General features: G+C 54.4%; 6 protein-coding genes across 6 annotated transcripts; 1 reads left to right on the top strand and 5 right to left on the bottom strand.

Annotated features, from left to right (window-relative positions):
• Positions 1-1,036: 1,036 nt before the first annotated feature.
• On the bottom strand, positions 1,037-2,308 carry J4E86_002545 (uncharacterized protein; the record flags this gene model as incomplete). Its single annotated transcript, XM_051443104.1, has 1 exon — positions 1,037-2,308. One exon carries the CDS (start codon positions 2,306-2,308, stop codon positions 1,037-1,039), a length of 1,272 nt encoding a protein of 423 aa, XP_051306692.1.
• Positions 2,309-4,864: 2,556 nt separating this feature from the next.
• Positions 4,865-7,263, bottom strand: J4E86_002544 (uncharacterized protein; the record flags this gene model as incomplete). The annotated part of the gene is made up of 3 exons (XM_051443103.1): positions 4,865-5,884; positions 5,932-7,104; positions 7,153-7,263. 3 exons carry the CDS (start codon positions 7,261-7,263, stop codon positions 4,865-4,867), a joined length of 2,304 nt encoding a protein of 767 aa, XP_051306691.1.
• Positions 7,264-8,414: 1,151 nt separating this feature from the next.
• J4E86_002543 (uncharacterized protein) lies at positions 8,415-10,609 on the bottom strand (the record flags this gene model as incomplete). The annotated part of the gene is made up of 4 exons (XM_051443102.1): positions 8,415-9,461; positions 9,510-9,712; positions 9,764-9,988; positions 10,048-10,609. The coding sequence occupies 4 exons, from the start codon at positions 10,607-10,609 to the stop codon at positions 8,415-8,417; spliced, it is 2,037 nt and encodes a 678-aa protein (XP_051306690.1).
• A 1,016-nt stretch (positions 10,610-11,625) lies between these two features.
• On the bottom strand, positions 11,626-14,267 carry J4E86_002542 (uncharacterized protein; the record flags this gene model as incomplete). Its single annotated transcript, XM_051443101.1, has 3 exons — positions 11,626-13,899; positions 13,957-14,063; positions 14,129-14,267. The coding sequence occupies 3 exons, from the start codon at positions 14,265-14,267 to the stop codon at positions 11,626-11,628; spliced, it is 2,520 nt and encodes an 839-aa protein (XP_051306689.1).
• Positions 14,268-14,683: 416 nt separating this feature from the next.
• J4E86_002541 (uncharacterized protein) lies at positions 14,684-16,484 on the bottom strand (the record flags this gene model as incomplete). The annotated part of the gene is made up of 3 exons (XM_051443100.1): positions 14,684-15,754; positions 15,805-16,373; positions 16,424-16,484. The coding sequence occupies 3 exons, from the start codon at positions 16,482-16,484 to the stop codon at positions 14,684-14,686; spliced, it is 1,701 nt and encodes a 566-aa protein (XP_051306688.1).
• Positions 16,485-17,534: 1,050 nt separating this feature from the next.
• J4E86_002540 (uncharacterized protein) lies at positions 17,535-21,548 on the top strand (the record flags this gene model as incomplete). The annotated part of the gene is made up of 3 exons (XM_051443099.1): positions 17,535-18,641; positions 18,782-21,425; positions 21,481-21,548. 3 exons carry the CDS (start codon positions 17,535-17,537, stop codon positions 21,546-21,548), a joined length of 3,819 nt encoding a protein of 1,272 aa, XP_051306687.1.
• Positions 21,549-21,556: the final 8 nt, after the last annotated feature.

Here is a 21,556-nt window from a genome sequence, read left to right as displayed (position 1 = left end):
GATCTGACGTGAGAAAAAAAGAAAATGGATAATCTGGCAAATGCCGCGAGGCTCCGCTAATATGCGCACGATAATATAGAGAAGAAAACGAACGGAAAGAAAAAAATCAGCTCATAGCCGCCTCGGAAATGTCTCGTAGGCCTTCGGGCAAGCCATTTGCTCGATACAAACATGTAACACGAATGTGCCGGGTCGTGTACCCCCCACTCTCGCGAGTCGAACCTGGCGGACGGGCGTCTATCGGCGAGACCCGGCATTGCGGATGCCGGGTGGGGACGGGACTTGCGAAAGTGGCATCGTGAGAAAAGTCCCCAGCTTTTGCGCAAGCGAGTTATCGTGACGGGGACAGGTCATTCACCGGACGGAAGGTGGAGTATGGGCGACCGTTGCGCAGCGGAAACAGGCGACGCCTGCGTGTATGCGATGTGTGACGTCTTGCTCCGCAACCGTGTGTCGTGTGAGTGTGGAAAGCAGGTCACGGGTCCCGATGAACCACCGAGACGTGCGTATCGCCGAGCGACCTCGCGCGGCCAACCTTCCCATGACTGACTTGACTCCTTGGTCGAGAAACTTGCTTTGACGATGTCTCGCGACAGAAATATCCACGACACGTGCGACCCCATGTCGCGAGTATCCGCAGCCAGATCCAACGGTACGGGCTGTGACGTTGTCCTATACCAAGACCAGGAATTCTGCTCGATTGGCGGCTCCACTAGAATCCGCGAGCGAGCGCGCGCTATGCCAAGGCAGGTGATGCGATCCTCGGAGACTCTGAATCCGGGATCGTCGAGCTTGACAGGGCTGCAGGGCGCGTCTGCCAATGACCAAGGATCGAATTCCTGCCTGCACATTTGCGATGCGCTACGTGGGTGGAGCTCGACACGACATGCTTGCATGCATGCATGCGACATTCTCTCGGTTCGTGTCGTGGTCGTGGTGAACGTGTCGAGGGTACCGTACCGAGTGCTGCGTGCATGCCCAACCCAGCTTGTTGACGCAACGAGACGGCCTGATGAAATTGCTAGCCGTAGCGCATTCACGCAGCGGTAACGGGAGTCCATCTAAGCGGCACACCGCTTGCGCCGTGAAGGGAAGGTGCTTTGCTAGACCCAGGCTTTCTTGGCGGCAACCAAATACGTGCCTTGCCGACGGCCTTTGTGTCGAGCTTGCCCACGCGGCGCATGTTCATTTCGAGCACAATGACACGTAGAAAGTCGCTATTCTCGCGTGGCTCGCGCTGCCGGACGGTAGGTGCGTCGGTTGACAGGACGCGTCCTGCTTCGGAAAAGGGATCCGTGGAGCGACTCCGGCGCGACTTTTGTGATCGCCCTCGGCGTTCGTATGTCTGCATTTGGATCATCGGCGCGTGGGGTTCGGCGTCGGCATCGAGGGTAAGAGAGTCGTGTAAATGCATTGACAACTCAGTCGGTGAGATTGGTGAGGGCTGTGGGTTGAGGTATCGTCGCAATTCGGGTGATGGCAGGCCTTCGACGTGTTTCGGTCGCATCTCGCTTGTGTAGTTGGGTGCCAGCAACGACCGAGTAAGAAAGTCATCCGGCGGAACGCTGGGAGCTGTGAAGTTGGAGAAGGACTTGGCGGCTGACTTGAGTGCTTGGAGTGATGCAGTCAGGTTTGACTTGAATGATCTAAACCGTTCGTTTGAAGGTACTGGGGTGACAGTCTCGTTGATGTCTGTCGCAATAATGTCCTCGCATTCGTCCGGGCCAAAATGGAGCAGGGGATGGTCCAAGACACAGTCCTCCTTTGGTGGTGAGGAGACAATCTTCTCCCTGCGCTCTGGCAATGACTTTCTGCCCAGGGAATCTGGTGTACTGAGATTGTCCCAATGCGACGCGAACGAGGGGTCTTCGTAGTCCAGGGAAGGCGGTAGGGTGGATATTGAGTCGCTCGAGATGGACCTAGATGTCAGGAAAGAGCCCTTCTCTTGCTCCATGCTCAAAACGCTGCTGTACTCATCGTCCGACTCGTCCACGCGACCAAGAAGCAGGTCCATGGGCGAGCCGACAAGTGAGGGCGGAGTGTCGGAATCGTCCTGCTTCCACTCCTGTATCAACTCGTCCATGGATATCCTCCGTTCGGTGGTAGTGCGTGGTCGTCGGCGGGTAGGCATCTTGGGGATAGCAGTAACGGCCAGCAAGGCTGCAACCGCCGGAGGTAGGGCTTTCGCATCGTGGCTCTGTGAATTGCGAGACGGTCTGCCTCCATTGTGTCCCCTCATTCTCACAGTTTGTGTTGAAGTTGCCGACTTGATAGGCGTTCGAGGAGGAATAACGACGGGCTGAGACATGGTTGTAGCCTCGGTATGTAGGAGGGACCCGTTCTTATTCATAGATTGCGTGTTGGTTCCCACAGTGACTGGCATGACACTTCTCGGAGAGGGACTGGATCGCGTTCGCGTGCCCATCTTTTCAGGCCTGGAGCGGGAGGTGCGTGAGGATGGCGGAGACGAGTGCTGGAGGTAGGGAAAGGACCTTGGCGAGTACATCATTATCGTCGGCTTGGGCCCTGAAGGCGTTTTCCCCGTGACTAACAGCTGGGACGATCCAGGTACGGCTGGTGCTGGCTAGGCTGGATGTGACGTGCGGCCGTCGGATTTCTTTACGTTATTGCTGGTTGGCGATTGGACGGGTCTGCAAGGGCAGGTCGCGGGCGACATGGGACTACAGGGTTTACGTGTGCCGAAGATCGCCGACGCACTGCTCTGCTTTCGCACACGAGGGTAGGCAAAGTCAAAAAATTTAAAAGGCGAGGATGCTATGAAGAAGTAAATACTATGGTGGTGGACTCGAGGCGGTTCTTCGGTGGTGATAAGGGAGGATGACGACGTTGGGGTCTCAGGGTTATCGGGCGGCGATAAGTAATAAGGGCAGCGTGGGAGGTCTCCTATCGAGACACCAAAAGCACACACCCAGCCCAGCTCGCATCCAGGCACGTTTCTCGGACCAGATACTGGCGGCTGAGGATAAGACTGCGTGGCCTTCTGCCAGCGCCACGCCTACTGCTGCGCTGATCACGCTTCACACGAGCATACCAGCTCTCAGCCCCGGTCGGTCCCGCATGCACAACACTCGAGCAGTCGTGATCGCCTTCGGGCATCCCCTGATTGGCCCTAGCCGCCACCTCCGCCTCCGTCAGCCCTGTCGCGTCCTCGCCCCACGCCGGCCGTCTTCTGGAAGCCATCCTGGTGGAAGCCATCCTTTGGGAGAACAGCACGTTGCGCGCCATCACATGAGACGTTGGGTCTCAAATCTATACAATCACCGGCTTAGCATTCACTCAAAATTCACACTAGCGCACCCCGTCATCATGACTCCCTTCACCCGCACCTCCCACCTGCTAGGCATCTACGATGACTGTAACGTGGCTTGCAGCTGGGAGTCAGTATGCACGCAGCGCTCCCCGCGGCAAGACGGTCGCATGCCTGCCTGCCTTCCGGTCACGGTTGGCTTGTGTGGAATCGCTCCGGGCCTGTCAGATGTGCTATCCTTATCTCTGTGCCAATATCTCGCTACCTGCCTCTAACTCCATCTAACCACTTCCACCATGTGTCGTGCAGCCCGGCGCCGTCTCGCACGCTAGGCCGCGGATTCCTGCGGGGTGCATGCCCGCTGCCCTCCACTGTCGAGCAAGAAAAGCATGGTGGATGTGGAGTGGAGAGAAAGTCTATTCCCACTCTGCCACTCTACACACTTCCCATACCGGCCCTTTTCTGGACACCAACTTCGTCATTGTCGTCATGTCGTGGCCTTGGAGAGTAGTTCACGGTAGGTAGAACGAAAGGCACGTGTCCTTGTGAGAATTTAGTTCGCGATTGAGGCTCCCCAACGGCCTTGCATAATAGAGCTCTGTCACGGTAACTGCACCTGCTGCTTCGAGCTTAAGGGATCTCTTGTGCGAAAGAGGAAGGAACGGAGTGACCTTCTATTGTGTACCCAAGCTTCCCGTGATCGTCTCTTGGCCCTCGGCACCGACCCGCCATTGTGCGCTTGCATTGTTTCATGTCAATCATTTTTACTCGCACAGGAAGGCACGAGTTGGTGTTGCTTGCCGCCTACGTGACCGCCTTTCGCTAATCTAGACATTGTATACATGATTGTGTATTCGTCTACGCATAGTATGTAATAAAGTTGATGATGTATTACTTCTTTGTAGGCGTCCAATGCATCACATATTTCGGCACCCTAGTGCATCAGTCACGGCATGGTCGCACAAGTTTTTGCAATGTTCTGGATTCTGTTCAATCGTAATAGTACACGTCTCCTCGCCAACACACAGGTCTGCCTTCCACTCACAGGACCGAGGCCTTATGCACCCTTCTCTCGCTTCATCCTCGCACAAGGGAAATTTGAACATGCAAACGCGCAAACGAGACACAAGCAAGGTAGCGCATGGCGCGCTATCCAGATATACGCTTCCGAGGTCGCCAACGCCGGAAGATCCACCACCCTACCGCTGAAAAAGAAGCAAGTGATGTGAAGAAATAAAAGAGCCACCTGGGCAGGTACATGCTGCGTTACCCAAAACAGGCGCCGCACCGGTCGCATTGCGGGAAGTGACATGCAGCGCACTACCCTGTCCAACGCAGAGTACGTGGCGAGTATCCCAGCCCGCTTATGCGTGCCGTTGCGGCAGCGAAGATGAGTCGACAAGAAGAGAAAATTTTCAGGGTCCAGTAACGCCGAGCCGCAAAGTATGCACACACGAACTAAGGAAGAGCAATTAATAGGGCTCGGTGAGCCGGAAAGTGATGAACGGCCGTGGCGGTATAAGCGTCGTGGAGCATGAAAGCCATGCAGTCGTGTCGACATGAGAAGAAAGTGTCCAAGTGGATAGGGTACTTTACTCAGTACCCGTCGCCGTCAGTCGTCCAGCCCGCTTCTGAGCCTTCGATAACGCGTACCATGCGGCCGTCCTGCTCGGTTAACAGTTCGCCCGTGTCGACGCTCCGTATACCGCGGACCTTCTTGCCTTGGATTCTACCCGGGCTGGCGACATGGCCACCCTCGGGTGTGTAGCGCTTCATCTGCCGCCGGTAGGCTTGGAAGTCGACTTCTTCCTCTGGTACCTCGTCGGACTGTTCACTAAACGTTTCCCAGTTCTCGGAGCCGGATTGCATGGTCATGCCTGTAGCGGCGGTGCCTGTGGATGAGGTTTGTGATATTTGCCGGCTGCTAGCGGATGATAGTGATGGCGGTGGGTAGGTGGGTGTGTAGCCTCCTCTCATGGTGCGTCCCATAAAGGAGCGGTCGTCGTATGGGTCCTCTGGTTGTACGTTGCGCACGATGCTTTCACTGCGGTCTCCACGGTTGAACTCGAAGCGGTTCATCGGGGTCTCCATTGGCGATGGCTCTGGAGGAACGAACAGATCCTTCATACGAGGGGGAGGAGCCATAGGTGGCGCCATCTTGCGCATCGTAGCCGAGTCTTCTCGTGAGAGTTGTGGTCGCTTCTCAGGCGAGCTCCTGCCGTTTGTTGTACCATTCAGTCCCGCACGAGAAGGAATCTTTGAAGGACTCTTTTGCGCAGATGCCGACACCGAAGCACCAAAGTTGGGACCAACCGATTGCGCGAAAGTGCTGCGGGACATGCTTGCTGCGGATACGCTCTGACCAAAGTTCGAGACGGGAGTCTTTGACCGGCTGGGTGGCGCACCACGAACTGTTCCGGCACGGCTAGGCGCTGCTGAGGCTCTGCCGACGGTGGCTGGCTTGGTAGGCATACCGCTGTTGGAGGGTGTCTTTGCGCGAGGTGGTGGGGCTGCCTTTTGCGCGGCTGCATATAGTTCGTCGAGGTATCGGTTGCCATGGACAAGGAAAGGACGTCCGTATTCGTCTTCCCAGCTCTCGAGGGTAACTCTCAGATCCTGTGATGTGTTAGCTCAGTTCAGGCTCCTTGACTGAGGTATCTTACTGTTTCAATCTTGGGCAGCTCCTTTGCGATGCGCTTTCGCATCTTCTCTTCGCGCAGGAGCTTGCCTGGGTCGCGCCTCTCGCCCTTGTTGCCGCGCGCCATCAGACGGGTCGCGTCCTGGCTCGATTGTGCAAGCTCATCGCGTTCCTGAATCAGCTCGCGGTGACGATCGATCTTTTGCAGTATAGGTAGCCGTTGCTCCTTGAGCGCTTCGAGACGTGCGATTTCGGATTCGTGGGCGGCAAGGAGAGCGTCGCTGCAGACGTCGGAGAAGGCGGGTGTGAAGTCGAGCATCTCTTCTTCGGAGAAGTAAAGGGCGTCCCATAGTTCCTGCAGTTGAACGCGCGCCTCCTCAACGAACAAATGTAGGTTCTGGCGCTTGAGCTCGTTCAATCTGGCCAGCTCATCCTCGTACTCGTTGATGGTGCGCAGGCCACATCCGCGGTTGCTGGTGAGGAATTGCTTGCGCTCGCGCTCCTCAATACCCAGGCGGTCCCACAGCTCCTCGATGGTTGTGCGCAGCTGCCCTAACCGTCGTTCGCGACCGCGCTTCTCCTCGACAAGTCGCTCCTTCTTCGCGTTCAACTGCGCGAGATCGTCCTTGTGCAGGCCGAGTTGTTCAGGCGCGTCGCGATGACATTGCACGATCGCGCTGTCCGTTTGCGCTTGTGGTGTACCGAGTTCCGCCCAAAGCTGGATGATCTCCTGGCACATGACCTGGACTGTGTTTAGGCGCTTTGTGTATTCCTCGTATACGCGTGTGAATTCGTTGTCGAGCTTGGTGACGTAGGAGGGCGAGATGTCGAAGGAGGGTGAGACTTTCGCGTTGGGCGCCGTGGGCGGGAGTTTGACCTGGACGAAGGACGATTCGAGATGCGACGCATACGATTCCAGGGCTTCGGCCAGTTTCCTGACCTGCTCGAAGCGCTCCTTGTGCATCTTGCTGACCGAGTTGTATCGCTCCTTCAGGCCCTGGAGGCAGCGCGTCAAGGGGAAGGTGATGGCCCGGTCGTCCTGGTCGTCGTAGTTGGGGTTGGGCTTGTTGTCATCGAGCGAAGCCTCCATCTGCCGGATAGTCTTGAGCAGGCGATGCGCCTCTTCTGTCATCTCATGTTTCTCGTTGGTGACCTGTCGCAATTGGTTGTGGAGCGTCTCGGACAGAGCAGAGAACAACTACACAAGTCAGCAGTCGCGCGCGCATTATACTTCGTCCTTCCTCACCTCTGCTTCACGCGTGTCGCGCTCATGGCTGGGGACGCCAATGTCGTCGAACAAGCCGTGCAGCTGGCCGATGATGGTGGTGACCTGCTGGGCGAGGTAGCTCGTGTCCATGGTGGCTGCAGACCCGCCAGCGAGATGCGAGGCTCAAACGCGCATGCAATGTGACCGCGTCCAGTGGGGCGGAGAAACTTTGCGCGAGCAATGGGATGCGGTGTGATGAGTCCTGACTCTGACGTGGTAGTGGATAGTAGTGGGGAAGCGAGATGCAGGCGGTCGCAAGAGGCCGAGCAGGAGGAGAAGGCGTAAAACGAGGGAATGGCTCAAACAGCACTCTTCTTGTATGCCAGGCCGGTGCAAGGAAGCAATGCTCGAGATGTGTATACACAAGACGCAAGTGATGCAATGCTGGGGATGGGCCGCAGATCAGAGTCAAGCGGGTGGTCATAGTGGTTTGCGCGACACTATTTTGGAACAATGCGCCAAGGATGGCGTTGGCACAGCGACGTCCCGGGCGCGTCCATGTAGCGCGCCATCACGAGAACGCCTCGTTTCACACGATCGCCCTCCGCCACTCAGACGCGCGGGGTAGGCGGTACAGCATGGATGGTGCTGGTAATCTGCATGTCAACATGACCGGTATTTGCTACATTCCCAGCTGGCTATACCCGTGCTATATGCTGACCTGGACTACTCGACACTTGTTGCCTCGTTGCCTGGCCGCCTGGTCGCTTTTAGACTTTGACAGGACACCACTACCCTGGAGAAACATGTCCAATGCTCGACGAATAACTATCCGGCTTACTGTACTGAGCCTGTGTCCAACATGCCATCGTGAAGGATTTCTGTTGGTGAAGGACGCTGGTCGTAGTGGGCCGATGGTTCCCTGTTTCTTATCCGCTGATAGTCCGGACCCAGAAAAGTATCCTGCACCAACCTCAGCTCTGCCGCTTCCCGGCAGCTGAGATTTCTTTTCCATACCCGTTGCTATGTCGACCTCATATAGGCGCGTGTAATAGTTCTCGCGCTCTAACGCAGTTCGTGTATGGGCCTTTCGCAACCTGCTTTGCGCTTTGCTGAAGCCGAGGAGAAGCAAACCTCTCGTGTTCACGGAGGCTGTTCCGTATCAAGATGGGATTACACCAGGGTAGTTGGACATGTGAGCCGCGTATCGTGGCACCGACCACAAACATACTATAGCGGTTCAATTGCTCATCTCAATACCGGAATCGTTGGACATTCAATGATCTTCATACATCTACTCTTCAATTACACCTAAAAGTAGCCGTCCACCTCCCACCCTTGACGTCCTTGACATCCACATCCCCCTGCCCAGCCATAACCTCAACAACAACATCTCCACTCAGCCCCTCCATTCCACTCATAACCACCCGTCCCGCACATTCCAGCACCGGTATCCTAACCTCTCCCACTGTCCCCTCCGGCGCCTCAAAGTCCAACATTATGCTATCATCCAATACCTGCGTCCTCGCGCCGAAGAAACCCAAACTCGTCCTGAAGCCTGCATCCGCAAACTTGAGATCACCGAGTGAAGGCGCAATGCGCCATGTTGCTCCGCCAGCGGTAAGTAATTGTACACCGGCTACGTATTGTGTGAGGCTGGATGTTGGTCCTGTTGCCCATCCGTGCGCGTGGCTGATGCGCGCGTCGTTGTTGTAGGGCGCGTAGTGAAGTTCGCCAGTCGTGCTGTATCCTTCGATGAAGGTTGAGTTTGTCATGCGGGGGTCGTCGAGCATGAAGCCCCATTGTAGACGCATCAACTCCAATGCTGCGGTAGTGTTCTGCGCGAGGAAATGGGATTGCAGTTCGAAACCGGAGATGAAAGGTGAGATGGCGTCTGCGGCTTCTGGGGCAGGAGCGCCGTACGGAGTCCATCGCGAGACCAAATTTTGTGAGATCATACTCGTTTGCGTGCTGTTCATCGTGAGGTTTGCGACGACGGCCCAGGCGTTTCCGTCTTGGGGCATGAGCGTTGTCGTTTCATTGTCGCGGTACATGCCCTCTTGTTCGTCCCAGAGGAGTTCGTTGGCGGCGGTCTTGATACCATCAGCAGTTTCTTGCCAGGAAGAGATGTTGGCTGTGTCGTTTAGAGCTGAGGCGAGGTAGATGCCCTGATTGATGGTGTAGTAGAGGATGGCGTTTGCCTCGATATTGTGGCCGCCCATGCCGAAACGGAGCCAGTCGTTGGGCGCAGTCACGTTCATGAGGCCGCTAGAGTCAATGTTGGAGAGGGAGAAGGAGAGGGCGAATTTATACTTGTCCCATAGAGATTTGAGGTAGTCCATGTCGCCCTGGAGAAGTGGTTAGCGAGCGTGAAGGATTCGATCGGGATTTCTTACAGTATAAAGGAAGTGATCAGCGACACCAATCAGAGTGTAAAGGTGGTACGTGAACGATATTGCCTGAGGAGGGAAAGGCCTTCCAGCATATGGGAGTAGACCATTCGACGCGTTCTGTACCGCGAAGAGCGAGTCCAATGCATTCTCAATGGAGATGACATCGTTCGTCGATACCACGACACCAGGAACTGCTATCGCCATGTCTACCAATGTCTGTCAGTATGCACTCAGTGATGGAAGATGTATCAACGTACCGCCAGCCCAAACAAGTCTATCCCTCTTTGCACCATCAACCAGCGCACTCTTACCACTAGTAATGGTATAGTTGTTGTACCAAGTAACGTTAACCGGCGACTGGTCGTCCTCACTCGAGAAGCCTTCTTCGCGCAGATGAACAAGCGCATTGCCGGTATCTGGCTCGATAGTACAGATCTGGTTCGTATACGCTCCGGCATACCATACGCGATTGAGCAGCTCATCTGCAATACGTTAGCCTTTCCACCTAAGCGACAAAGCAAGGAAAGAAAGAATGACATACCGTCGCAATGGAAATACCCCGTATAATTCCCCAACGCATCCTCCTCCCAATGCGGCATAGCAGTATAATGCACCTCCGCGCCCGTCACCTCGACACTCCCCGTACCATTATGCACCAACGTCATGTACCTAAACCCACCCCTCACCTTCTCCTTCGGGGCTGTGTACCGTCCCGTACCATTGACATGGAACCAGAGCGTCTCGTCTTTGCCCGCATCGGCCGTCGCATCGCTGCTCCGGTTGCTGACCCATAACGAACTTTCGGAGAAGGTGACGCCGATGTATTCGGAGGACGACGAGTTGACAGAGCCGATCGTTACGGTGACGAGACCCGCAATGTTGATACCGAAGTCGTACGCTGTTGCTGCTTCGCCGGTGAAGACGGAACTGCCATTTGCGCTGGTAAGACTCTCGGGGTGCGTGACAGACCCGTTTGTGCTGTGCACAGAGACGGGGTGGAGGGTTCGTGATTTGGGCGCGAGGATGTATTGCGAATAAGGTATCGATGCGAGCGCGACGGGTACGACAGCCGCGAGGCTGACTAGAGAGTTGGAAAACCTCATGTTTGCGTATATGGCGACCGGATCCAAAATGTCCAATCCTACAACCATTCAAGCTCTTGACGATCCAAGGCTTATGTACCTTTCCCTCCCGCTGCCTTCCGGCACCATAGCCAAAGCCATGGCCCCGTTTCGATTCCCACACTCATTTGCCGATTTCGAAGATCTGGAGGCTGTTCGGATGAGTACACACCGAGATGACGACGTCGAGCGACGAATTCCTTCGTTAGATCGCGGAGCCTGCACCTAGCCCCGGTACCCATCCTAGTCATTGCGGGGAAGCGAGTCGTTTTCGCAGCCACTGCGGGTCCCGAGGTCGGTCTTCTGCACATGGCTGACGCTAGTATGTTTTTGCCCCGAAGAAGTAGCGGCCCGGGGATTTGCCGGGTGTGCCTGCCTCCACGTCCCGATGTCTTGGAATGGGAGCTTGGAAAGGGAAGCTTGGAAATGGGAAAAGAGGAGGCTAGATGGCATGCTTCCAGGAAGTATTGTTGATGGATACAACCGGAGAAGAGCGGGTTAGCTTGCATCCAGAAGATGACTATGATGAATACGATGAGGGTGGAGTGGGATAGCAGGGTTTTAAAAATTGTTCGTGGTGCATACAATGTGGCGATTGGGCAGCAGTTAATGCAGTTTCTGATATACTACAGTCTACAACAAGATACAGGAAGAAAGGTTTTAGAGTTCATGGGCATCGTATCCTCCTACCCGTTTGATGATATCCACTTGTCTATACATTCAACTCAATGTAGCCTTCTACCTGTTTCATGACGCTCACCTGCTTATATACTCAGCTTAATGTAGCCTTCTAAGCTATCCGTATAAAGACATATTTCTTACAACACTTGCTGTGGCAAGCTGAGAAGAGGAGCCAGCCAAGAGTATTTCGCGCTTTATGCAGGACATATCAGCACCAATCCAGACTTATTACACGTGAACGATTACTATACACCAGCCCATATTCATATCCACCACTGCGCCATTCGTTTACATAACCCGACCACAGAATCAACCGCCTATCTCTTCCCCTGCGGCAGCATCCCCAACAACCTCTCCAACTCCATCGCCGTGCTCCCATCAGCCTTATCCCTAATCTCCTGCAACAGCTCCCTATCCTTGGCTTTAAACGCCTCTTCACCCGCCTTGACCATCAACCCACACTTGATCCACATATCGACCCTCTCCGGCACCGTAAGCGTCGTGCATTTGGGGATAAACACACTCGCCACTCTAGTGTTTCCCGCACCGAGAATCTCGTTGAAGAAGGGCTCCCAGCCGATCGGGCTCTTCTTCTGCTTTGCGGATTCTTCGAGCTCGGTCCAGTGCCGCGCTGCGACGAGGGCGCGGAGGCGGATGTATGTGTATGTCTTGTCGTTGATCTTGAACTCTGACTGCACTTTTTGGGCGCGCTTGTAGTGGCCTTGGCGGATGAGCTGGAAGATTGTCTCATTTGCTGAAAGGCCGATGTATGTTTGACCTGGTAGCGAGCCTGCGGGTGTTGGGTCTCTCGGTCCGTTGAGGTCTGTTTCGAACTGGTGTTGGAGACGCAGCAGTTTGGCAGCATCGTCTATAGCTTGGCGCTGGAAGACGGCCGCGCTGTCGCGTGAATCTTGGAGGTACTTTGACGCTAGTTTCAGCTTGTCTTGCTGGGCCGGATGGCTTTCCTGTGCGATTGCTTCGGATAGTAGGAGGTTTGAGCCGTCCAATCGCCTATCGTCTTGGTAATAGAGATCTTTCAGTAGCTCACGGTCTTGGTCCCAGGCTGACGACTCGACCAGAGCTGTGGCGACCGGACGGCTGTTTATGACGCGGAAGAAGGAGGCAAGAGGTAGCTTCTTGCGTAGATGTAGGAGAACGTGGAAGATGAGATCGGTATCGCCCGACTCAATCGCTTTGTCGAGCGCAATGTTGTCTTCCTTCATGTTGAGAAGCAGCGGCACTTGCTTGCCAGCCCTGGGTTCATAATTGAGGAGTTCGGTCGCCAGTCGCACGCGACCTTCGTCGTAGGCCGCCCGTGCGATCTCTTCGAATGAGACGCCAGGCTTACCATGCAGCTTCTTGACTATGAGACTGCAAATCTCCTCCTCTGGATCTGTCGACACGCGCACCTTCTGCTGCGCCCAGTGTCCATGGATCTGGTTTGCCGGAAGATGCAGATACTCGGCTATGCGCAATGCAAGAAGGTATTCGCTGCGGTTCGTGAGACGCTCAACGAGCTTCTCAGGCGTCATGCGGCGATACTGGTCGTAACTGAGCGGCAGCCCAACCTCATAGAAGCGCACAGCGTTCAGAACTCGTAGTGTGTCGCACGTGTCGACAAAGTCGTCAGACGAGTACAGGTCCAGCACTGACTTTCCGTACGAAGCCGCTTTCAGCAGCGACTTTTGCCAGTGAATGTTGTACTCATGCGCAGCGGCCTTGATGCATGTGTCCACCGCCTCTCCCAGACTCGGTCGTATCAGCTGTATGAGGTCGTCGGCCTTGGGGCTCTTCTGTTCCAGGAGCGAAGACGCTTCCAACAGATTTGCAGCAGGCGAGTCGGAGCCCAGCCTGAAGACATCCACCGCCTCATCCGGCACCTTTTGTATGAACTCGCAGACGTCGTTCGTGAGGAGCCGTATGCCATCTACATCTGGTAGGAGATGCACCCAGGTGTCGTAGTAGAACTTGGTCGCGGCACTTCGAGGGCCGATCAGGTGTACTTCGTCTTCCCAGGCCAACGCGACAGCATTCGAGCCGCACCATTCCATGTCTTTTGGCACTGTCTTGATCTTGCTGTCGTACTCGCTGAGCTTGTCGTTCCAGTCGCCGCTGACAACCCACACCTTTCCATCCTCTGTGTAGAAGGCCAGGAATTCCGCGCGCGGACTGACGCTGATGTGCCTGAACGGACCAGCATCGAAGTTGCGGTCTTCCGCCTCAGTCGCATCGACGACATACAGCGTAGATCCAATCGCTAGTATGACTTCCACCGATCGCGAGAGCGAGTAGGCAGGAGGTATGATGCTCCATGATATGACGGGTTCGGTCGGCGGTATAGCGAGGAGCTTGGGGCGCGGTTCGGCGTACGAGGTGACTGAGATGAGGTGGTTGTTCCCGAGAAGCGCTACAAAGCCCGTGTTGTAGAATTTGCAGGATAACACACCGTATTCGTCTGCGCCGTGGCCGAGGGTGAAGGGCACGAAGTCGCCTTGGAGGTCGTAGTAGCAGCGCACCGTTCCGTCCGAGGTGATGACCAGCAGCTTTTCGTCTTCCGACCATCCCAGGCCCTTGATTGTGCCTTTGTCCCACTATGGCCTGTCAGTAGTCCGTCCTTCATCTCCCGGCACATGTAGAGGGTTGCATACGTTGATGCTACGAATCAGCTTGCCCGCGCAGCTGTAGATGTCGATACTCGATTTGGACGCGCCGGGACCACGGTAGGTATGCAGCTTCTCTTCATCGCGGTAGACGGCTATAGAAGTCAGTCGCCTGGTCACATGTTCGCGCAGTCGTCGGCAGACGGTGGGACGTACCTACCTACAGCACCGCTATACGGCGCCCCCACCACATTGTAGTTCTCGAGCTCGAGATCCGCGTCGAAGACAGCCTGGTAGAGCTGCACCTTCCTGTAGAACTTGTCGCCGACCTTTTCCCAGTTGGCTGTTGGCTTGGACATGGTTGGGCGCGACTATCGGGGTATCATCGCGCGAACTTGTCGGAGGCTTGAGGTGCCTGCATGGAGCTTCGAGTTGAGGTCATAGCTCTGCCGCCGAGGCTGTCGCAACGCCTGCGAACAAATCCAACCAACACACGCTTCGTTTCCTACTTGTAGAGCTTCAAGCCTGGTGCAATGTACACTTCGGGTTTGTTGGAATGTAATGTTCGACTCACTCCAACTCTTCGCAAAACTCATCGAGACTCGTAGGATATCTTTCATTTCTTGGTAACTATATACTGGTATACTAATCTTGGGTACTGCCAAATCCAACTTGAAGAAAACGCCGTCGCTCATGCATTCGTAACCAATCTGTGCGCCTAGAAGTCCGATTTCCTCCCAACCAAGTCGCATCACCAACATCAGAACATATCTGCTCAATGACCTCCAATGAGCTCAGCCAGTGTCTCGCGGATACCGAAGCGATCGACATCGCTGCCGACCTTCTTGCGGAACATGCCCAAGTCCTGGAGGAAGGCCTCTGCCTCGTTGTGCAGCTCCTGCGCCAACTCATCGTGGTCACCCTCATCGTAGCCTGAGTCAGAGTCATCATCGCTGGCCTCGTCACCAGGAGCAGGGACAGATCCTTCTTTACCCTCGCCCTCGCCAAGCCACGATTCGTTCTCAAAGTCTGGCGTTCCAAGCTCCCGTGGCGGTGGCAGGACGATAGGGTTCTTAAGCTCTCCTAGAGCGAGCTGGAGATGGCGACGCAATGAGTCGATCTCTGCGCGTAGAGCTACGTTTGTGGGACGAAGCTCCTCAACTTCCGAGGTAAGTGCCTTGATCTTCGCCGCAGAGACTTGACGGTTCTCCTCCATGAGGCGCTGCATCAGTGCGACCTGCCTCTGGTACTCGTCCAGCTCGGTGGCTTCCTCCCTCTTGCGCTGGCTGGCGGCGTTGACACAGACTTGTAGACTGCGGATCTGTTCTGACATCTCTGCGATCTGGGCGTCTCGCTGTGCAGCCGACATGCAGTCCTGGTTGACCAAGGCACGTGTGCGGATGCGCTTTGCCTGGTCGGCGTAGCGTAGGGTGGAAAGAGTCTCATCATAGTCGGCCGGCGCAATGCAAGCAACCATGGCTGTCTTGCTGTTACCACCCAACGAGTCCTTTAACAGCCAGGTCAAGACCGAATCACGGTACGGCACAACCTCCCGTGGTCGTCGTCCCTTCGCACCGTGTCGTCTTGGGTCTGCCAGTGCAGCAATGACGCGACCAAGTGTAGTAAGAGACTTGTTGATTTGTCCTCCCTCCTTTAGGCGAGCTCCGGTGGCTTCGGTCGACTTGGCACGTTCGGAGCCAGCGAGATCGACGAGGCGCATGCGTGCTGTGCGTTCGATGGTCTCATCGGAGAGAAGGGAGTGGGTGATTTGCTTGAGGCGGATTGTGAAGACGGCGTGGGATCGTGACGAGGTGTCGTTCATCTTGGTGGAGGCAGTCGTTCGGCTCTATAATACTATTAGTATGTCGCTGAATGATTATGTAGAGATGCGCCTACCATGTCGCCAATCTTCATCAAGCGCGCAACATCAGCGTAGCTCTTGACTTCAGCCTCCGTCAGGCCCTGCACATATACACCATCCTTCTGGCTCTCGCGAATCTTGAGATAGATAGGCGGGGTCGTCCTCGGGGTGAGCAGATCCCGCACGTGCTCGTTGTAGACTTCGAAGTAAGAGACTTGGACATGGTAGTTGGTGTTGGGCGACGGTTCGTGTGCGATGCGATCGAACAGCTCCTCGCAAGTTCGCGGGATTAAGCCTGGGTTGTCTGGTGTGCCCATCATGGTGTAACTCTTTCCCGACCCCGTTTGACCATATGCGAAAATACATGTGTGGTATCCTCCGAAGTTGTGGTCGAGGAACTCCTCACCAAAAGAGCGGTAGACGTCTTCTTGGTGGGCGTAGTGCGGGTCGGACTCGTCGTGCGACCAGTATGAGCGATCGAATGTGAATTCCTTGTCGTCTAGAACACGGCGTCCGCTGTTCCCGCTCTCTTCTGGCGCATAGAGTGTTGTCTTTTGCGTCGCTGGGTCCATGCGAATCAGGCATTTCGTACCCTTCTCTTTCTCTATAGCATTTATTAGTGTCTATACGTATCAATTGGTACTGATGTCCTACCTCTCGGCACAAAGGCCCTACATCGCACCACCACCTTGACATTGCCGGGATCGTCGTTCATGGGCGCGGGTGATGAGAGCGCCTGAAGATACGATGCGTCGGATGCGCGCATGGAAGGCGCAGAGGCGGTCGTGTGTAGGGGATACATTCTGTAGTCCAAGATACCGTCTAGTATGAGGTAGCAAGAGTCCAAGAGCTGTTGCGACCGGTGAATGTACAGCAGGTGCATAGGCGGTGTTGAGGTGGAGCACGGATCGCTCTGCCCATGACTCGTGGGCCATTGTTTGGGCCGTGTCAACACGCGGTTGCCGTGTGCGATCGATAACACGTCACTGCCAAGCTCCCCACTGCCGCGCGCGCCATCACAGCGCGACGCGACCAGACCAAAGGGGATGTCTGATAGCTTCCGAGATCTGCTAGGGAGATACTGTGTGGTGGGATCAGCTTGGATCTGTCTCCAGGTACACACTGACGAGTACCCACAGCAGCCCTCGTCTCCCAACACGACGCGACAGGACGACCTGGCCAAAAGCAAGAGCTAGCTGACCTGTCCACGGCATCAATAGACGGTGAAGCTGTCTAGACGCATGCAGTGCTGCTCTGGCATGAGCAACCGGTGAAGGATCAAGGACTCTCAGTCGGATACCTTGCAGTCACCAATGACGGCTTTCGTCCCAGCGCCTTCCACTCAACATGCTTCAATTCAAGTCGCGTTCTCTCGTCGACACGAGACATTAATCTATTGCCCATCGTAATCTTATACGGCTTCTTGTTCGTTTCGTTACGTTGTTGGACTGATGTTGTCAGTATCGCAGTTTCGGCCGGCGGTGCATCGCAGTAGCGACTAAATTTTCCATCTGAGGCGGGCGCAAAATGTGACTGGTGTCGACCCTGCGACGTGAACTCTAACCATGCAATTAGCAGAACTCCACTCAACCTAATGATTACTCGCATGCGACTTGCTTACCTTTATTCATTCAATGAGAACAGGCATCCAGCGGTCAAATTCAAGACCAGGATACCTACAACGACCTATCCACACCTCGCTTGAGGAGCGCACTACCAGGGAGGTCTATCACGCCCGCGCAAGACTCACTCGCCGTCACCAGACATGGCTACCGCTGCAGTACTAAGTCTCTTGGACGAACATACCCGACAGGTAGCTTTTGACAGCAGCCTGGCGAAAGTAAAAGCTGCACCTGGAATCGACGTCGGCGCACTCGATATCTGCGTGCGACTCTTGCCCAGCCAAATCGCCAATGGAGAGATTGGAAGTACGCCGCAGCATGAAGAACTATGGAATACCGTGTTGGGTCGTCTAGCCGATCAAAGGTCACCGGAGAGCCTCTACGAGATTGCTGAGATATGCTACACCCACGGCTCGCATGCCGCATCTCTTCTCAACACCAAGCTCAACCAAAGCCTTTCTACCTTAGCCACGAATCTATCTTCTGGACAAGAAAATGTGGAAAGCATCGAAACTGCAAGAGCCTATCTCGAATTCCTGAAATGCTCCTTTTGGGTACCAGCCGCGTCTTCGTACATGGTCGACTCGCAATCTCTCACTCTCCTTTCGAGCTTCGTCGGCATCGAAGGGATAGATGATATTGCACATGATACGCTCTCCGCTTTCTTTTCATTACTGAAAAGCAAGAGAGAGAGCTCACCCACCAATCTCGATGCAGTCGTTGATCAATCAATATGGAACCGACTCAATGCACTCGACATTGCAAGATTTGCTGCTCGGTCTAGCAAGATATACAGGACCTGGTTCCAATGGATATCGCTCGCCGCTTCCGCTGGGATCAAATTCACATGTGTGAGCAACGAAGAATACTGGAGAAAGCTTAGACTTGGTCTTGTGAAAGGCCATGCAGATCAACGCAAGTACTGCCTCGGTATCATCCGCCAGTCTTTTCTCGCTACTTCTGACCACATCGATACACCTACGATGCGATACGATGCCAGTGGCAAAGACCGGGAGCAGTACGATCTATATACGACCCTATTCGAGACCATCGTGCTTCATCGGTATTCTGGCCAGGTCGAGGACTGCCTGAAATCCATGACGACGCTTCTTGGCTCTTCTTCAGCAACCAGTCCTTCCAGAATTACTCCCGCGATGACGACAACTCTACTCACCGCAGCCCTGAACCCGCTGATACAGGAGAGCGTTAGGAAGATGATCGGCCGCTGGTATATGGACTTTGTTATTGAAGTAAGTCACATATCTTCCATCCTCATAGACGATATCGTTGTTATCGTTATTGTACTATCTACGCAACAAGATACTGGTTGAGGGCGAAAGTCATGGTCTACTAGACGCTGAGTATACCGATGCTAACTTTGACATGGCAGCGCCGGAGTGACTTGAGCGGCCACATAAACTTCCTATTCGAGGGATTTCTGCCTTGGGCAACGGATGGTAGTCTCTTCACATCGACTCTTACTGCCACACGATCATCGACAACGTGCGCTCACGGAAACGCACTCGCTGCAGTCGTCTCTCGCTTTGTATCCGATACAGAAGAAAGCCCATTATTTATCCCTTCGGTCAATTTTGCCGTCTCCGAAGTTGGAGTGGACAACCGAAATGGCCGTGCAATCGTGCTTGGTATCGTTCGTTACGTTCTGAACGCCGGTGGGAGGATGTTCCAACCAGCAATACTGTACCTGATGCATGGCCTCGTTAAAGGCCTGGAGACGCGATACGCGCGAGGTCCACCGCATCACAAGCTGGAGATGTCGGAGATTACCGAGATCCTCAGCTTGTCACGCTTGCCTGGGTTGCCTGAGGTAGCAAGCGACTTACACAGCGTTCACTGTCGAAGGCTCTGCGATCTTCTTGATCCTGATCTACAGTCGAAAGGCGTACCAACTAGCGAAGTCCTGCGAGCCAAATGCCAAAAACTGGAAGATCCAGTGGATCATTCTGCGCTTCAATCGACTTTTGGCACCAGAGATGGCGGGCTACCCACTCTTCGGTCTTTCATCAACGACCTCCGCGAATCGAAACATAGATGCATACAAGGCTCATCCTTCGCGCCCGCTTGCAAGAGCGTGATAGAGCTCCTAGATCGTACTGAACCAGCCGATATCGACCCTGACGACTTGCACACCGTGTTGGCAGCGTTGTGGGAAGAGGCTGAGATTCGCGACTTCATCAGACCATTTGCTATGCAACTACCTTCCCTACTATTCCATCCGAAATGCATATATGTCAGTGTTGAGGAGGGTTTGAATCACTTTCCTAATTGGTGCGACATTAATACTCTGCTCTCGGTAGCCATGAAACGACTTATGAAGCTATCCAAGGGACGGTCCTACATTCTTGCAGTACTTGCTCGATCGCTACGCAAAGCTGTGTTTGCACACCCATATGCAATCAAATCATCGCGGGGAGGCCTCCCCTTCGATGACTACATTCTCGATTTCATCAACAATCCAGCATCCATCGGAACGGAGTTTTTGTTTGAGGTTGTCGCTGCCGACAAGCTTCAGCAATACCTGCCGCATCGAACATATGCATCGTACTACGGTATGCGAGAATGGCATGCATACTCAGCTGTCATAGATATCCTACATCGTATACCGAATGACCCATATGTCTCATCTCCAGAGACTGCTCGGAATATACTGGATGAGTTGGAACTTCCCTGGGGGTATCAGAAACCACCAGTCGCAGTCAAATGTCCATGGAAGAACACTTTTCAACTGCAGGCAATGCTAGTGATGAGTCACTACTGTGCGGATGACATAAATGTGGAGAGTCATCTCGACTATTTCACTCGTGCCTTAGTGGTAGAATCATGGCCACGATACCGCTACCTGCTCGAATGGGCCATAGCTCGCATTTATCGTCGGTTCCCGGAATTTACTCAGCGCATCTTGATAGAGCTAGGAAATCTGGAAGAGTATAGCCCGATTCATATCGCCAGTCTGATGAAAATTGGTCTTCTAGTCGCGCCATACGAAACCCAAGACTTTGCAGTAGAGTTCATCACACACCTGAACTCCTACTCTGCCAGCCCCAAAGTGCAGATCCGCCACGAAGCAAACTTTGCTTTTCCCATCGTGTTTGACATAGCTGTTGAGAAGGGCTGGGGGAGGATTACCGGGAATCCCGCTTTCAAAGGCATGAACGCTTTCATCCGCCGGCTGGACAAGTTCAACGCTTCTCCCTGGACAATAAGAACTCTGAAGGTCGATATCGAACAGGACTTTACCCTTACAGGCATCTTTCAAGGCCGATACCTGTCGATCGAGACACCGGAACCAGAGCTCGTCACGCATGAAGACTTCGAGGCTCTCGAGCGTGATGATCAGTCTGATGGTTTCAACCCACCACCTGCACGCATAGCACTTGGGAACAAGATCAAACCCAGCTTTGACGTCGTTGTACCAGCTAAAACTACCTCGGTACCCACCACCACAGAGCCGACCGGCCAAATCACCCTCCAAACCAAAGCCGGTATTGACCTCGACAACCTTCACCCACCCGGCGGTCCACCCAGCATGCAAAATGCCCGTCCCGCATCCGTCATGCTCGTTGCCTCTCTCATCGACAATCCCACCAACCTCGGTGGTCTCTCCCGCATATCCGAATCTTTCGGTCTCGAAGCCCTTTACATCGACGATCTCAAGAAGGTCGCGCACAAGGATTTTAAGGCTACCAGTGTAAGATCAGAGAAACATCTTGCTATCAATGAGTTGAAGGAAGTTGGCGTACCGGCGTTCTTACTCGATGCCAAGAGTAAAGGGTATGAGGTTGTGGGCATTGAGCAGACGGATCGCAGCGGCATATTGGGGAGTGAGGATGGCAAGAATGATGTTGTGGATGAAGGGACGATTAAGAAGGAGGCCAGAAGCCAAGACATCGGCACTTTGCCGAAGAAGTGCTGTCTTGTGCTAGGTAGTGAGAAGGAAGGTATTTCCGCGGAGGTGCTGGCTGTCATCGATCGCAACGTCGAGATCAAGACTGTGGGAGTTACCAGGAGTTTGAGTAAGTTTCAATTCAACTGTCCACATCAAGAACAACGCACTAACTTTGTCAAAAGACGTTCAAACCGCAGGTGGCATCGCACTCTACGAGTGGTGGAGAGAATGGGGCAACAGCAAGGCCTAAGCCATAAC

This window comes from Alternaria arbusti (assembly GCF_024043155.1).
Source record: "Alternaria arbusti strain BMP 1465 chromosome Unknown scaffold_2, whole genome shotgun sequence".
In the NCBI taxonomy this organism is placed as follows: domain Eukaryota; kingdom Fungi; phylum Ascomycota; class Dothideomycetes; order Pleosporales; family Pleosporaceae; genus Alternaria; species Alternaria arbusti.
The sequence above is the reverse complement of the archived record's forward strand: the minus strand, read 5'-3'. Positions and strand labels throughout refer to the sequence as shown.